Genomic DNA, 17340 nt, shown 5'->3' on the forward strand with positions numbered 1-17340 from the left:
CATCAAATGCCAATGCTCGCTTCCTATTGGCCGTTGCTACCGTAGGGGCGGAGCCAGGACTTATTACACACACACACACACACACACACACACACACACACACACACACACACACACACACACACACACACACACACACACACACACACACACACACACACACACACACACACACACACACACACACACACACACACACACACACACACACACACACACACACACACACACACACACACACACACACACACACACACACACCCTGGCCCAAAGGAAGCTAAACTAGGGTTACTCTAACCCTAAAACATAGACTGAACGAATAATAAATGGTTTAAAATACAAAAAACAACATGCACACACTTCTTCTTTACTATACTTGTGCAGATATTTCATGGTTTTGTATCCATGATTCATTGCCTGGAGCCCAACCCTAAACGTTATGTCTAACCATAACCCTGAGTCCTAGCCCTTAAATAAATAATTAATTTGATGAATACCAATACACAAACAAAGACACACTGGTTGTATTCCACACAAGTATAATTTTCAGCAACACACACAAAGGTGCCAGGAGGTACAATGAATAGTAAGTAGACTACCCAGCATATAATCACTCTCAATCTGGGTCTCACGAATAAATCCCCTGCTAATTAACAAAATACTAATTATATACAAAACGGTCAGCTCTTCTGTGATATCGAACACATTACTATAAGCAAATAAAAACGTTAACCACCGGTTCTCTTTCTGCTGTCTTTCACTGCAATTGTTTGTTCAACCAGCTTCTCAGAGTCTCGAGGTTCCTCTGAAACCAGCGGACATTTTTCTGCACGTTGTCCAGGGCAACCTGAGCTGCTCTCAGCTGAGACGCCTGATCTTTGATGGACTCAAAGAACAGCTGCACCTGGGGATCAAACACACAGACTACAATTATTGAAACACAAACAAGCACACAACTGAGATTTACACCCCAAAAAGTTAAATTCCTCATTCAGTAAAATTACCTTTGCAACAAATGCCTACGGTTTTAGATATTTCTTTTTAGGTCAATATCAAACTATTTGACAACAGAAGACAACTGGAAATCCTTTTTGAGAGTGCCTCTGTAGCTGAGTTACAGTACATTACCCATAACCCCTCTCTCCCACCACATTCAGATAACTCTATCTCTACGCTGTCAAATTTAGGACAACAACTAAGGAAAATATGATTTCATTTTTTTAGTGCCATCTCTTATCAACATTATTACCACTAATATTATTTATTTTGCCAATACTAACGAATACCAATAATGATAATACCAATGTTGAAATATTGGTAATCTCTAAATTGCCTTGTAGAATATAGATCATTTCAAGATATAAGAGGGCATTTACTTCAGTGAGTTCCTCTGGAGATGAAAACTGGCCTGTGGTGCTTATGAGGATGTTTCCAATACAAGAGGAGCCCAACTGGAACCTGTGGAGCAGAAATACAACACTCACAGGTTAATATTTCTTCCTCCATATCTGTTATTTAGGGCTTCTCATAGCTACCCAATGTGTTGCTTGCGGTCAAATCTGGTCCTTATTAAAAAAAAAACCTGTTCCACAGGTTATTGAATGACATGGAGCCACTAAAAAGGCAGGTCTTATTGGTTGACGCAAAGCTTTTGCATCCAACTAAAAACACCAGCTTGAGTAAAGAAAAGTTTTAACAGTATATATATATACACAATGGGTAAGACATTAATATGGTTTGAAAAGCAAAAGGGCATTTTCATAGCATCACATATCTGACTTATTATAAAACTGACCTTTGAACCAGCGTGTCCCAGTTCTTTTTGACAAAGTTCCAGGCGAGGCGATGTCCCCGCGGGTTCCTGGCCACCATCAGGATGAGAAAGGACAGGTCCTGGGATCGAATCACCTTCCCTTCAAGACCCAACTCCAGCAGTCTGGATCACAGGAACACACAATGTAACCTGCTCTAGTCACGCCCCATCATCTGCCATCACTCAAAGAGCCACCACTGGAAGATGTTTAGCAGATCCGTAACTAGACACACAATAAATATTGGATATCTGTTGGCTGTAGTACCCCATGTCTGCCACATGGTGACAGCATTAACTGTGTAAAAATGTATTGGGGGAGTCGATGTACTTGTGTAGTTTGTTTGTGTCTCTGCTGCAGGTCAAAGCAAACAGGACTTTGCTTTTTTGTGCTGCAAAGAGAGAGATGTTGTATGTGTGAAGGAGTGAACGCCAGCCGTGGTCATCCCGAGCTCCAACTGAAAACACAGTCTCTGCCACGTCAGTTGGCAAGCTAGGGTAAACACAAGCAGAGATGCACATTAGCGATATGATGAAACATCACATTATACGGTCTCGCCTCGCATAGGGAATAGCTTCTGTGTGTTGAATTACAATTTAGACACACATACTTGAGTGTACCGTTGGACTGAAGCCAGTCTTTGAAGGTCTGATTTGCCCGCTCCAGACAGGGAGGGTCCTCCAGGTGGCAAGCCAGTGACAGGACCTGTGACCTCAGCCGTCGCTCAGACACGGAGCCCCCGTCGCTCCACGTCTGCCGGTCAATGATCGAACGGAAAAATCGCAGGATGTACATCTTCACACAGAGAAAAGACGCTTTACATTAAATTAAACTGCACTGCGTAACGTCATTTTCATAAAAATCATACTTATTTTGTGTACTCTTGTCTTCTTACCCCCAGGTTGCTTATTACATCAAAGTCATTCTTTTTCTCAATCATCCGGTAAAAGGCCTCCAGATAGCCTAGTCCTTGTAGAAGAGGCACAGTGTGCGTCTCCAATTGCAGGTAACCAATCAAGTCTAAGCCTTTATCGAGAGGCAGATGACCTGACCTTTAGAGGCAAAGAATATTTAGAGCTGTAGTTTCAGGTGGGATAATTAAAGCTGTTTTGTTTATGTCACTGTTTTGTTGTCTCACAAACACACACACGCACACACACACACACACACACACCTAGATGCTTACGTGATCAATTGAAAGGCGTTGTGTATTAAGTGAGTCCTGTCTTTGTAGCTGAGAGCAGTGTGGTTTTCCCTCAGTAGTTTTGTCATCTCGTCCCAACCGCCATCCTCATAATGAACCACATAATAGCCTGTCATGTCAGTGTTTACTTTCACCCAGCTGACCTCCTCTCCTATATGTATACTGTCTAAATGGGACACAAATAGCAAGAAAATAATACAATAAAAAAGCAAAAATGTAGATGTGCATGACTTGTATATTTCACATATTCCCTCTTCCCTGTTACCTGTGTGTGTTGTCATCAAGTGTCTGTGGGTGGTGCTGGAAGCATCTGTCTTGTATGTCAGGGGGATGTGCCAAAGGAAACTACACATAAAAAAGTAAAAGAGTATTATTTTAATTTGTTTAAGTTTAAACTTTAAAGTTACGTTTGGATTAATTAAATTGTGTAGCTGCAAAAGCCGAAATACAAAGTAGAGGAGCAATGTGGAATTTTACTACAAGAGTAAACTATGTTGTACAAGTGCACGCTCACCCCTGTTGCAAAGTGGACCAGAGACCGTCAGACGGCAGCACTGTCCTCAGGAACCTGTCCTGTCGGAGCAGCAGATGGGGCCCTTTCCTAGTTACAGTTACCAGAGGAATACCTTTCTGCACAATCCAAGTGTCCATCATGGCGGTCAGGTCCATGTGCTCCCCTGCAAACAGGTACTGAAGGAGACAATACATGCAACTGCAACACGTCTCAAGGCCAGAAAATAATTGTATACACTGTGTACAATATTTGAGAGGACAGCGATGAAGAGATGTCTGGGAGAGGATGTTTATATGTTTACTCACGGCATTCTTGGAGGCCTGGCGGCTGCCGTAACAATGTTTTCCTGAGATAAAGTCCTCCTCGGAGCATGTCTGGAAAACAACAAAAGATTTCTGCAAATCTCATTTGCCTTACTGTTTTCCATAGTACATGATAATGTTTTAAAATGTGAATGCGGTCTTTCTTTCGATGCATTTAGAATCACTCACAATTGCATTATTGGGCAAATATTACAGAATATGCATAGCAATAAAAACAGACAGTATGTCTATTTTGAATAATTACCTACTTTATGCAAATTTATAGTCTCAGCAAACTGATTTATGCGCCATAATGAAATTAATGGGAACAATGCCTGTCTGGAAGCAGGGTAAAAAAATAAAAACAACTAAAACTCTACAACATCCATTATAAAATGTGAAGCAGACATGTTAAATAAACCTAACTTCTAATATATGAACTAAACTGTATTAATATGTATTAATTGACTGATTGATTAACAATGAATGTAATTTGTGTTAGTACATTGGCGAGGCTGTCCCACAGGTCCTGGTTGTGTGCATTTCTGTAGCTGTATTTGCGGAGGTATCGAACAATCCCCCGCTGGAACACATCGTCTGTCAGAAAGTGTCGCAGCATGTGGAGGACACATGCTCCCTGGTGGGAGAGAGAGAACAGCGTTTTTAATCAAAGACACTGCAGGTTGGCTTCAAAGCAATTTGAATGTTGTGAGTCCTAAATATTACAACATTTAAATAGAGATCAATTGTTATGTCAAACGTTTAATGGAAGTGTTTTAAATGACTTCAAACCAGGCCAGTTAGAAGAGAGTAACATAAACTATGTTTGTTTTATTGTCCCGGATTTGTAGAGCTATATTTCCACAGATAGTATACACATAATGAGTAGTCGGGCAACCCACTTTGTGAATGCATGCAGAACACATGTATGAGACTGAAAGCATACTTTGTCATAGGAGACTGCGTCAAACATCTGCTTGATCTGAGTCGGGTTCTCTGCTGGGCTGGATATTGGCCGAGAAGAGTTCAACGAATCATGACCAATGGCTGAAAAACAGGTGTCCAGAAGATACTCCTCCTGCAAGATTATACACAGGAGAAGACCATGGCTTACTACACTGAATATGAATCTACCACTAGTAATCATTTAAGTGGATTCTCACATTAAACTAAGCACATACCACTTTGAGGTCAGGGTAGGTGGCCTCCACTGAGATGTACTCCATGTATCTGGCAAATCCTTCATTCAGCCAGATATCGTTCCACCACTCCATGGTCACCAAGTTACCAAACCACTACAGGCAAGATCATTAAGAATATGAGCATCTTCAGCCAAACAGCATTAGAGTCATTAGAGTGCAGACACAGTGTCACACTCTCACCTGATGGGCAAGCTCATGTCCGATCACCATGGTGACCCAGAGTTTATCAGAAATGGAGGACGTGAGGGGATCAAAGAGTAGGCTGGTCTCCCTGTAGGTGGTCAGACCCCAGTTCTCCATCGCACCAGACCCAAAGTCTGGGATGGCTATCAGATCTGAGAGAGGAAAAACACAGGTCAGTGAACAGAAAGTGACCAATTAAAGAGGGGGACCTGACAAATTAGTGACATGAAAACTAAACAAAGCTACCTTGTTTGGGTAGAGGATAGCGGATGTTGAAATATTCCTCGTAGAAGTCGAGCATTTTGACAGCAACCTCCAGGGCATAGCGAGTTTGCATCCACGTCTCAGGGGAGGCATAGATGGACACCTACAGACACAAAAGTTAATAAATAAAAAAAATAGTGTCCCTGAGAAAGAAATATTGTTGGCAAGCAATAAAGGAAATTGAAATATTGTCAGTGAGAACGCACCTGCACCCCAGATGATGTCGTTGCCGTGACAGATTTGAAGTCACAGATGACAAAAGCTACGAGGTAAGTGCTCATCTTTACACTTGCATCAAACTGGTCCTCAAGCAGGCCTTCGTCTACTTCAAGCGTCTTGACCTATACACAAACGGATTATTGCAGCCATTTCTTGAGCATGTTTGAACATGTGTGATGGCTCGCATCCATGCAGCACTCACGACAGGCATGTTGGACAGAGAAATGTACTCTGGACTCCTCCTGATCCGTACGGAGAAGTTAGCTTTGAAGCTGGGCTCATCGAAACAAGGGAACGCCATGCGAGCACTCGTGGGCTCAAAGTGAGTTGAAGCTAAGGTTCTGAAAAGACACAGAGGCGTATAGACAATAGACTGTTGCACTGAAGTTGGAACATCTCTGCATGTGTAAGATCTTTTCCCAAGCTTGCTGTGAAGTAATCGGTTCTTACCTGGTCTTCCCTGTGCTGGTTCTGTAGGCGCTCCTATAGAAGCCATCGAAGCCTTCGGCCAATTCTGCCCCAAACTCAATATGCAGGAAGTACTTTTGCCCACTGCTGAGCACCCTGGGAGAGAAAATGCCAATCTGCTCATGGGAAGGGTTATGAAGAACTGGAAGAACCTAGAACAAAAGGGAGGCGAAGAGGGGTTGGGTCACTTGTAGGTAACGATGACAAAGATTTGACGATAACTGCACTGCGTTTACAACTACCTGATCAGACAGATGAGCGAGGTTCTGGTTTACTATGGTGGCCTTGGAGATCCGCAGACCCTTGCTGTGTAATACAACCCAGTTTGTGTTGTTCTGGACATCAATCTGGATCTGCACCGAGCCAGTGAAACTGAGACTTGTGAGGTTTGGGTGCAGGAGGAGATGGTAGTGAAGAGGAATGATGTACCTGAGACCAAGAAACGATTTGCTTTTATAATCAATCAGTCAATATTCTTGTACATTTATTGATGCACCCGTTAAGAAGCAAGCGTACCTTGGCAGGCGAAGGCGGCTCCAAGGGAAAGGCAGATTGCCAGCACCCAAAGGAGATTGTTCTTCTGCGGGGGCAGGGGGGCTAGATGCCTGTTGTGAACTCTGGGTGGGCTGTGACCCAACCAGAGACATGTGAAATAGAGACAGCACTAATAGCCTCATCCAGACCATTGTTGAGGAAATGTCCTTCGACTGCTGATTAAGAAAAAAAGAATAAATCCAACTGTGTGACAGCTATATGAACCTAAACTTGGTCACATCCCAAACATGATAAATAATGAAGGACCACCTGACCACCTGATGCGAGGGTTGAATGCCTGCCACGATGATTTGTCCAGAATATGGAGGAATCAATAATGACCCTTACACCTGCAAGACATTAGAGGATTAAGAACACACCACACGTCTCTTATATCACTGTGGTTCCTGTTTTCTGACATGTCTGTCTCCTCCAGCCAGGGGTCCGGTTGCTTTTATGGTTTCAAAGGTTATATCTTTCCTGTACAACTTGGACACAATTTTAATATGCTATTCACACTTCTAAATTATTAACCTGCCACACATTTATCACATAGCTTGCGATGTGGCAATAGCTGTTTCTACCTACTAGTCGAAGGTGTTCATGTTCACAAGGGGACAGGTTTGGACTTTGCAAGTATCAGACATTCAGGAGTCAGTTCATTCGGGCACACCGAGCTGTGTGTACGTGTGGGACACCCCGGCCTGAAGGAGAGTCCAACATGTGACAAGCGAACCACAGGGTTTTCCATGCGGACACAACAGGATGAGGACACGGCTATAACTGAGGTGACAACAGCTGCAGCAGCAGCATGCCGACAGTTCAAATCAGGCAGCGGAAATTATGACAACGGAAACAGAAACTGATGGTGGAAGATTGTTATGAAGTTATAATGTGCACAATGCTCATCTTGTAGCTGCTTTAGAAGTCATGTTTGAACAGACATGAATAAGCAATTGTCAAAACGTTTTACCTCGTTCATTGCAGCGTTGTCATCCTTTCCTCATGTTCCTGCTGCTGAGTTTCACTTTCTCTTACAGAGATACGCTCCCGCCCACTGCTGACAAAATGACCCCATGCGTGTGCGCGTGCGTGTACGTGTACCTTACAAAAGTGTTGTATTGTTCTGGGCGTGTTGATATGGTCGGTTTCTTACCTCAGGACGCTAATAATAAGCAGGTGTGTCTCCAATTGTTCAGAACTGTCCTCATTACTTTCCTGTTCTCAGTTTATGTCCTCTTTATGAATGCAGATCACGTGCACGCTGTGTAAGAGCTCACAATGTCGCCCTCTCTTTCTCTTCCTGCGTGCGTGTGTGCGTGTGCGTGTGGTTGTGTGGTAGCGGGCGGGGGGGGCGGTTTTTTGTTAGTATTTAAGGTCACAACAATGTGACTTGTCAATCCCCCATCATGCAATGCTCCTGGCAAAGCCATACGCCATGCCCTCATTTCACGCACAGACGAATCAGTGAAGCTACTTCAACTAACAGACATGGCGGAACCACACAGGGGTCTATTATACCTCCCTATCATCTATTTGTGGACAGGTAAGAGCTTTACATTTCTTATACGTGATTATGGTGAATGTTTTGGGTGAGAAAAGTACACATCACTATTTGATGAAAATCATAAATAACCAAAATATATCTTTTTTTAAGTATGACCACTATGTTTGAGTTTAATCAGTGGCAGTTGGAAGTCAAGTCAATATTATTTATACAGTGCAACATCACAAATTGTCTCAAAGAGTTTTGAAACATTAAACACCCGCTATCTTTAGGCTTTTATATTATCAACGGTGGCAGCAAATATTAGTAGAGTACTCAATATAGTATTGAGATTTATTCACAATCAGAAGGACTGTTTTTTAAGATTGCAACAATTAGTATATATGTAGTTGTTTCTGGCAATAATGTGAATGCATGAAGAATGTGTTTATAAACTGTTAGTAACATGGTGTTATTTTGATGTCCATGTTTGAAGTTATGTTCTTCTTATACGCTAAAACAGAAAACATGTCATTTTGGTCTCATATCGACAATTAATTTACATTGCATCTAAGTCATTCAATTATTGTTTTGAAACCAGTGCCTCGCCTTCTGTTAGTTAGCTACTGACCAAGCTCTGTCCGCACGCATCCTCTCATGTTGTCCTCCACCATCTCTTAGGAGGGGTAGAGGGTGGTGTGCTGGCCTCTTTGGCCCCTCCTGTCCACCTGTCAGGGGAGAGACTGGGCTGGACCCTGTTGGTCTGTATGGTGAGTGACTTCAGGAGGGGGCACCTCGAGGTCAGCTGGAGGTCACCAGCAGAAGGCCACATGTCCAGCTCGCCGTACAGCTTTGCTTTAGACAGGAAGCATCGTGGCAACAGCGCTGTGGCGATCATCACGGTGGCAACCGGGGACTGGCCATCCTACAGTTGCTCTGTGAGTCACAGGCGACGCCCAAAGGTCACCAGAAGACACCGAACCACCTCATCAGGTCGAACTACAGATGATCATGAATTTGGTTCCTGACATCTCTCCTCCCAAATAAACTTTTTATTTTAAAATTGTAATACATTTTCATAATTACAGATCATGAAGACAAGATCTGCTATGAATATGAAGAGACAGAAGGTACATTTTCAAGGTACAGAAATCCCTGATTCATAAAGATGTTGTTTCTGATGTTGGTGTGGTTTGTGCGGTTTGATCTCCAGATGTGGATGTTTGGACAAACACAGTGGTTGTCCTGGTTATGAGGCTGCTTCTCATGAAGGTCTTTGTCTTCAACACATTGATGACCACTTATGCTGTCATTAAGTGGTAAGCATATTACTCTGCGTGCCATATTTGGACCATCAGTGAGATAATAACCAGGTCTTCACTCACCTTCATAATGTTGTCTTACAGTGTGGACATGTTTAAAATATGTAATTATTCTGAGCAATATATGACATTTCAGATGGTTGGAAGTCAAGGGCTTCTGATGCACCGTGTGACCTTGAAAAGACAACTTACCCAGGGAGGGGAACTCTTTCCTGCAGTGAGGATCTCCACATTGGAAGAGGTTGAGCATAATCTTCCCACGGTTGGAGTTATGATTATGGTTTTACTCTGAGGTTTGGGTTGGAATCTCAAGAATTTAATGGGAAATTACCCACTGTCAGGATCACAGGAGTAAAAGTTCTCACATGCTTCAAATCTTTTGTCGCACCCATTTTAGCCTTTTCTCATTGACATGCAGGTGTTGCCAAATGTGGCAGTTGAAAACCGATTGTCTGAGGGCAAGCCTTGTATCTGATCGAAACCTAACCTCAGACAGATGGGTTAGTGCACATGCTCTTGTGTGTGTGTGTGTGTGTATAGATCTGTGTGGATCTGTGGAATCAACTTTAAGCCTGAATTCCCTCTCCAAATAAATTGAGGAGGAAACTTAAGTCAAGTTATAAATAAACAATTTTAAATTGTGTATGTTTTTTATATTACTGTTAAATGTGGTATTAGTAAACATGAAGTAAGATTTGTTTTGACTTTATTGTTTTGTTTTTTTAAATAAAACACCTGCCGTTTTCTCCAAATTTCTTTGCGCCTTGAATAACACACCGACATAGCAACAGAGCACCACTAGGTGGCAGTACAATCACATCTGAGATTCTTTTTAATTATTATCCAACAGCAAGAATATGGAGCTTAACTTCCTCTACAGGACACTACGTTCATAAATAAGTTAAGTATTTCAACATTGACCAGTCACTCTTCACCAAACTCGCACTCACACATGATGCAAGAGATCAAATTGCCAAAAACTGAGATGAAGCTGATTATGGTCAACCAAATGGGGCATAATTATACAGAATGGTGCATGTTGAAAAGACTCGTAGTCCCACAACATACTGCTAAAGCACACATATCTCAGCAGGCGGTGTGGTAAAGATCTCAATGATTTGCAGTGTTTTGTCTTCACTCTAACTTACTACTCTTACTATACCAGTAAGGAGCAGCTCATCGATTCTGGTAGTAAGAGTAAAACAGTCTACAGTCACAACTTTTAAACAATTAGAGAGTGTGAGGAGGAGGAGAAGGGTGCTGGTTTGGTGGTGAGTTTTGATCTTCTTTGTACATACAAAACCATACGTCTTTGGCTCAAATTAACACAACAAAGAATACAGAGAGCAACATACATGAGCCGGTCACATCGCAGCCTCTTGGCCAAAAAGGTGGGAATTCCTCTGACATGATTTTCAGAGGAAATAAAACACATCCAAGTATGTCACAAACTGGTTTTAAAAAACATGGCCAGGCACGCACGCAAACATATTTGAAATCAGGACTGAGTAAAAAGAACAAATTCTTACAGCAACACAATAGTACTGATGGCATTTGCTGTGACAATATTTATAAAACATTCAAAAGAGAACACTTCACATTAACTGACTTAAAAGATGAGAGGCTGAGTTAAATCAGCTACTGGAAGATTTAAACAAAAATGACAGCTCCTAGTATTCAACAAACATTGAAAGGTTCAAAAATCTAATTATTGATGGTCTCCAAAACTTGAGCCATTGGAGATTTTGGTGGAGGACAGTTAGTGAGAAACACTGATGTGGATTTGCTAAAAAAAATAAAAAAAAACGAAATAAAGTGCTTCTGTTAAAACAAACATCCTCTGTCTGAGGTATTAAAAAGAAATCACATCAAATGGCACAAAACAAAAAAACTCTACGGCATTACACTGTGCACTGAAGACAAGCTATTTACAGTTTGAAGTGTATTTCCACACACTCCATTCACCCTCACAGGTACAGTTGTGTCATTGTCACATGTCTTATCTAAAGATGAAGACAGATTGCGAGAGCCATCATCACAACTCCTGTGTTATTTCCCAGAGGGCTGATTCTGCCAGGTAAGACGCAGTTAGTGTTGCTAGTATCTCTTGTGCCAATCACACTAGTTCCCAGTAGCTGTCCGACCTGCATTTTCCTCTTCACATGAGAGAGCAAACAGAGCTAAGCATCAGTGCTCAACAAAACTCCCCAAATCCTCTGTCTAGTGCACATACATACACAAACCTCTCACTCCAACGCTTACATCGATGCCACGCTCAGAGCACACAGCAGGAGCAGAGCCAGCCGTTTGATAGGTGGAGAATCCGAGTGTAAGGTGGAGGTGGCAGAGCCGCGGGGGTAGATCCTCCATCTATCCCTGTGTGGGTGGAGACTCTCCATGTCCTTCTGGGCGCTGTACGCCGCCACTGTGAAGTTAGCATCCCCGGTGGTAAGGAGATCAAACACACAGGAGTGGAAGTAAATGTCCTGCACATCCAGCTGCTCCCTGCAGCGTTCCTTCGCCCCCTCCACACTGAAAAGCTGCGTGGTACCGTAGGGGGATGCTTGTGTCTGTGAGGAGTAGCTGGGCCGCCGCAGCTGCAGGCCGAGCGCAGGAGGGGACAGCGGCAGTGGAAGATGCCCTGCCTGGTCGATGCGTTCTCCTCCGGGGCAGCCGTTCAGGCAGAGCTGCAGGTCCTGGGTGGCATCGTAGGCCTGTGAAAGCTCCTCTGGGATCCGCACTGCAAGAGTCAGGTAGTGGCCAAGCTGGCGAACAATTACAGTGACACCAATGTAGCCAGCGTGCAGCTCCACATGGCGCCCCGGGCTGCGCTCAGAGATCCACAGAGCCCGGACCTTCCCAGTTGCACCTTCTGTGCCGGCAGAAACGTGGATGGGGTCTCCGCTGCTCACGGTTCCATCATCAAAGGCAGCAGGGAGGTCGTCTGTGACGGCCTGGTAGACCCTCTGCTCTGTACAACCCTCATAGGGCTTGAAGATGATGGTGATCTATAGAGAGGGAGAGGGAGGAGCATCAGCTAAGTTAGGGACAATGAAGAATTATGCTATTGGTGCACAGTTCACAGTTACAAAGCCAATTCATAAGATGGCAAACACAACTTTTAAGGAGATGAGTAGAGCTGAAACAATAAGACGATTCATTGTCGAGCTGCCACAATTAGTCCGTTAGTTAATTGAATGAAAACGATATGCAAATATTTTCTGTGATTTTCTGCTCGTCTTTGTCGTATATGATAGTCAATGAAACATCTTTATTTGATAATTTACAGACTTTACCGACATTCATTCGTTTATGATAATAGCTTCACTTTTGGTTGAAGAAAGTTTCAAAACATTTAATCAAATCGATTGAAAATAAATAGTCTAATTGAGAAAGAAAATGGTTGCAGCCCAACACACACACACACACACACTTACAAATATTGACATTCACTCGTTATTGACTCATCACACTGCATTTGAGAAATGACTAAATTACTTTTTAACAAGTAGTAATTTGACACAGCTATGCAAACATGCTGACAGACAGACACACACACACACACACACAGGGCTCCAGTGGTGAGTGGAGGCGGCGGCGGATACAGGGTGTGGTGTGAGCATTACGGTTAGCACTAGCATCATAGTTCCGGTGAATGGCTGCTTTGTTCACATGACAGCCGTGAGGAATGAGGCCTGGCAGGCCATTAAGCCCGGAGGGCTGTTAATGTGTGTGTGTGTGTGTGTGTGTGTGTGTGTGTGTCCCTAATAATCATGACTAATAACTTGCCCCACCTCTGACACAAGGTCAAACCTTCAGCTCCAAACTGTAGCAACCCTACTATTTGCTTAATGTGTGCGTTAAAAAACACACACACACACACACACACACACACACACACACACACACACACACACACACACACACACACACACACACACACACACACACACACACACACACACACACACACACACACACACACACACACACACACACACACACACACACACACACACACACACACACACACACACACACACACACACAGGTGTGTATGCGTTTTAATAATCAAAGCTATCGACTAAGCTTGAGAAGGCAGATCATCGGGGGAAACATCAACATCGCTTCTTTACTGCCACAAAGATCACCGTGTGTGGCTCGCCGTTCATTTGGTGGTGCGTGTGTGCCTTATTGTCATAAAGGGATAAGGACCCTTAGTACACATAGTCCTTTAAGCGGAGTGTAATGAGTGCCACTTATGAGACAGACACACACACACACACTTTCAGACACACACACACACACACGTAAACAGTAGGTCCTTTCACACATCTCATTCCATGTCGTTAGAGGTCAGGCTATATGCAGCCATTAACCAAGTTAGGTTTCCAACACTGCTTCAGTCACAAGAGATAGTCACAAGATCGAGCTGTTAGCCTCACACCTGTGAGAGACACTGAGACAGAAAGAGAGAGAAAGGTAGAGCAGGGAGAGCAATCATGTTTTCATAGCCTCACATTGATAAGATGTCTCACTTTGAGGCACAGAAAAGCAACTTAGAGGTCATTAAAGAAACAGTTCTCACAAACACAAACACACACACACACTAGATGCTCTCACTTAAGAAACTCTTTAAACCTTAATAAGAGCAGATTAGAACCCAAAAAACAATGTTCTCTCTTCTTACCTTATTGGTTGCCGTGGCACTGGAGCCAGTTACCACAGGAACATTTGTGACCTGTACTGACAGATAGTCATTATCAATGAGAGGCCACGCCCCCTCCACCTTGCAAGTCTGGAAGCTGTCCTTAAACGTCCTCAGGTGTGGGTCCCCGAACAGCCCGCAGAACAGGTACACTGGCCGAGAGTGTGCATGGTCGTGGCCGTGGCCTTGAGCATGGGAGTGTGTGTGTGCATGCATGTGGGAGTGTGCGTGGGCGTGCTGGGTGCGACTGTGGTAGTTGCAGGGCTCATGTTGGACCTCAGGGTGGGTGGCGGAAGTGGGCCCATCTCTGGAGCAATTCCTCTGGCTCATGAGGTCTGAGATGCCCAGCACAGCCGAGTGGAAGACCAGATTCCCCCGGCAGGACTTAGCTGTCCTCTGGGTGCAGGCCGAGTACGCACGTAAAGCCTTACAAAACTCTGTGTGAAAGCCATCTACAGCCGGCGTCAGGTGGGAGGTCAGGGAGACAAAGTCGGTTGTGCACTTCTGGATACGGCACTGAGGGGCCGCCACCTGGCCCTGACCTAGAGAGGACAGACAGCAGAAATATTGTGAGCAAAGTGATATCATCACAGCAACAGTGATAGTGGAACAGTTAAATCAGCCCTAAAGATCATCACACGTCTGATATTTACTATGAGAGCTGGAGTTAACTAGAAATGCAATGCTCATGTGCACTCAGATAGCTTTGAACTTAACGACACAATGCTACCTGTTACAATTCAACCTAATAAAATTTGAAAAAGAGCCATCTGCAGGTTTAAAGTCTTGATGAATCAGTAGTACCGCTCTGTGAGTGCAATAAACCTGAAGTGTAATAAACCAAAGAGCAACCAGAGGGAAGAGATAAATATTTTTTTGTCCATAAGAATTGAGATAATACTTGTTATATAGCCAGGGAGCACATAACACAAACCGTGTAAAGAGAGAGCGAGACAGTACAAGGTGTGCCGTGTACACAAACACTCTGCCATGACTTTGTTAATCTTATTATATTCCATTTTGTTGAGACTGTCAGAAATATGTTGACTGAAGTATGTGGTTATTTCTTTGGGTATTTTTTTCAGAATTATACCTTTATTAGATATAACTTTCCGTTTTCTGTGACTTTAATTGTTGGTTTACAGCTATGAGCACCAGAGCCTGCTAAAGTCAGGGAATGCATCCAAAAGACGGACTATTCTGTCCCTATATACACACATTAGGAACACATTTCTTGGTCTGAATTTGTCCTTGATGTTATCTGTTGCTATATTTCTGAATGTAACAAGGGTCAAACCATCCTTTTATATCATAGATCATTGAGAGAGAGGGAGTTAGAGCAAGAGAGAGATTAGAGACCAGACCTAGTGCATCAGTCACAGTGTGCTCCTATTAGATTAGACCAGAGAGAGGCTCTGCAGTGTATGGGCAGCTACACACACACACACACACACACACACACACATGCACGCACACGCACACCCACACACAAATAACTGTCTTAGAAAGAATGCCGTTTGTGCTTCCCTTAACGCAGTCAGTGATCTTCAGTTGGTGGTATGATCTCCTCATGGCCGAGCATGGTTTTTACTGAAATCAATGGATTCCATTAATGTCACAGCATCACTTCACAACCACTAACAAATAAACACACACAAGCAAACAGCACATTCCAGCTCTTCTGTGTAGATTTATTTGATTTTGGGGCATGACGGAGTAGGGTGCCACCATTTGGGGGCAGTAGTGCTCTGAGTTTTAGAAATCAAGGTGCAGGTACAACCCCCACTTACACCATGCTTCAGAATCTCTCTCCTGCCTGTTAAATACTGACACCAGCCCACAGACACACACAAGCAAAGGCTGCCGTCTATGCCAACCACCACGGTACAGACGGTCTGAGCACTGAGGACACATTGTGTCTTTGACTGGCGCACCAACAGCCTCCTTCTTTCCTTCCTATCTGCCCCGCAGTACCTAAATACCGCTCGCAATCTAATCAGAGTGGGTTTATTCTCTGTCGAAGGGGTATCAGAATCATGAGCTGCTCTAAAAACACACAAAAGCTCTCATTCACTGACATTTTCCCAGCAGGGTGACGTAGCAGAGAAGAGAGTCGACCCTGTAACTGAAGAACTCGGGTGCAATCCTCTGACTTATATAAAAGGTTAAAACCTCTCTGATGACAAGCTTCTGCTGAAGTTTCACACTAGATGACCCTGTACTTTTGCCTCCCTGTGAATGTGTCAAGTAAAAAGGAGGATTTTAATGTGAAGATAAATAATATAAGCAGCATAATTTTCATATTTTTTCCAGTGGTGGTCTCCTTTTGTGAAGCTGTCCTTTTTAAGCATAGCTGTACTTTCAAAAGAAAATTCAATCTATGCAGATAAATAAGCAATAAGTCGAGTCGAAAACATAACTGAATTGACTTGAAAATATTTTTAAAGAAGAGAATAAAGAGCTCCTCGTGTGAAGAGCTGAGACATGAGAACCGTTCAACACACCCCGAGCCTGGTTTGTTTCATCCCCTAGGGTGAGTATCTAATATAGACACAATAAAACAGCCAGAAATGCCCACACCACTCCTTCCACATCCTACCACAATATTAGCCTCCTTTTCACTCCATCCCCCTCTCCCAGGTATCGTCTCTTCTTTCCTTTCCTCTCAAGCCTCATCTGTTGTCAGATGTTTTATTTCCTTCCATCAGCACTATTCTGACATATTGTAGAAGTATTCTATTCTGTTTTCGCCCTAAGCCCTCACTCTCCCAAGGCATGCTCTCCACCACCAGACAGAGGTCAAAAGATCCACCGGCCGAATCTCTCAGGCTCAGTTTAGCGATTCTTTGTCTCCCGATCCGGCAGCCTCTCTGATCTCTGGAGATCAGAAAAGGATCCACTGGGATCATCTCTCAACAGAGGGAATGGCATGTGAAGTGCTTATTGATCACCTTGTTGTGCGCGCACACACACACACACACACACACACACACACACACACACACACAAAGTACAAACAGTGGTCAACAACTCAGACACTTCTGCCTCGCTGTCTAAACAGACAGATGGAGCTGACGGCTGGAGCGAAAATTAAATAAATACTTTGAAATGTACAAGTGATAA

General features: G+C 43.5%; 2 protein-coding genes across 7 annotated transcripts in view; both read right to left on the bottom strand.

Moving 5' to 3' along the window:
- Positions 1 to 522: 522 nt before the first annotated feature.
- erap2 (endoplasmic reticulum aminopeptidase 2) lies at positions 523 to 8046 on the bottom strand. 6 transcript variants are annotated; one of them, XM_034542385.1, is made up of 22 exons: positions 7675 to 7761; positions 6980 to 7051; positions 6684 to 6877; positions 6410 to 6596; positions 6150 to 6319; positions 5902 to 6040; positions 5687 to 5821; positions 5463 to 5583; positions 5214 to 5368; positions 5013 to 5126; positions 4778 to 4909; positions 4337 to 4468; positions 3835 to 3903; positions 3530 to 3705; positions 3281 to 3360; positions 2998 to 3181; positions 2707 to 2863; positions 2422 to 2606; positions 2142 to 2303; positions 1796 to 1936; positions 1377 to 1458; positions 523 to 904 (listed from the first exon to the last, which is right to left on the bottom strand). In XM_034542385.1, the coding sequence occupies exons 3-22, from the start codon at positions 6851 to 6853 to the stop codon at positions 758 to 760; spliced, it is 2838 nt and encodes a 945-aa protein (XP_034398276.1). In that variant the 5' UTR covers positions 6854 to 6877; positions 6980 to 7051; positions 7675 to 7761; the 3' UTR covers positions 523 to 757. The 6 variants fall into 6 exon arrangements, 5 of the variants coding, with proteins under 5 accessions (XP_034398276.1, XP_034398277.1, XP_034398279.1 ...); XM_034542386.1 differs by lacking the exon at positions 7675 to 7761 and adding an exon at positions 7858 to 8046 and having other exon boundaries at positions 524 to 904; XM_034542388.1 differs by lacking the exon at positions 7675 to 7761 and adding an exon at positions 7858 to 8018 and having other exon boundaries at positions 524 to 904; positions 6684 to 6874; positions 6972 to 7051.
- Positions 8047 to 10312: 2266 nt separating this feature from the next.
- Positions 10313 to 17340, bottom strand: part of rgmb (repulsive guidance molecule BMP co-receptor b) — an 8702-nt gene continuing 1674 nt past the window's right edge. The window contains exons 2-3 of the mRNA XM_034542389.1: positions 14200 to 14759; positions 10313 to 12517 (exon numbers count right to left, since the gene is read on the bottom strand). Of these exons, the coding sequence (XP_034398280.1) occupies positions 11768 to 12517; positions 14200 to 14759 (1310 nt within the window). The 3' untranslated portion in view covers positions 10313 to 11767. The remainder of the gene's footprint in view (positions 12518 to 14199; positions 14760 to 17340) is intronic.

This window comes from Cyclopterus lumpus, chromosome 9, assembly GCF_009769545.1.
Source record: "Cyclopterus lumpus isolate fCycLum1 chromosome 9, fCycLum1.pri, whole genome shotgun sequence".
NCBI classification, from domain to species: domain Eukaryota; kingdom Metazoa; phylum Chordata; class Actinopteri; order Perciformes; family Cyclopteridae; genus Cyclopterus; species Cyclopterus lumpus.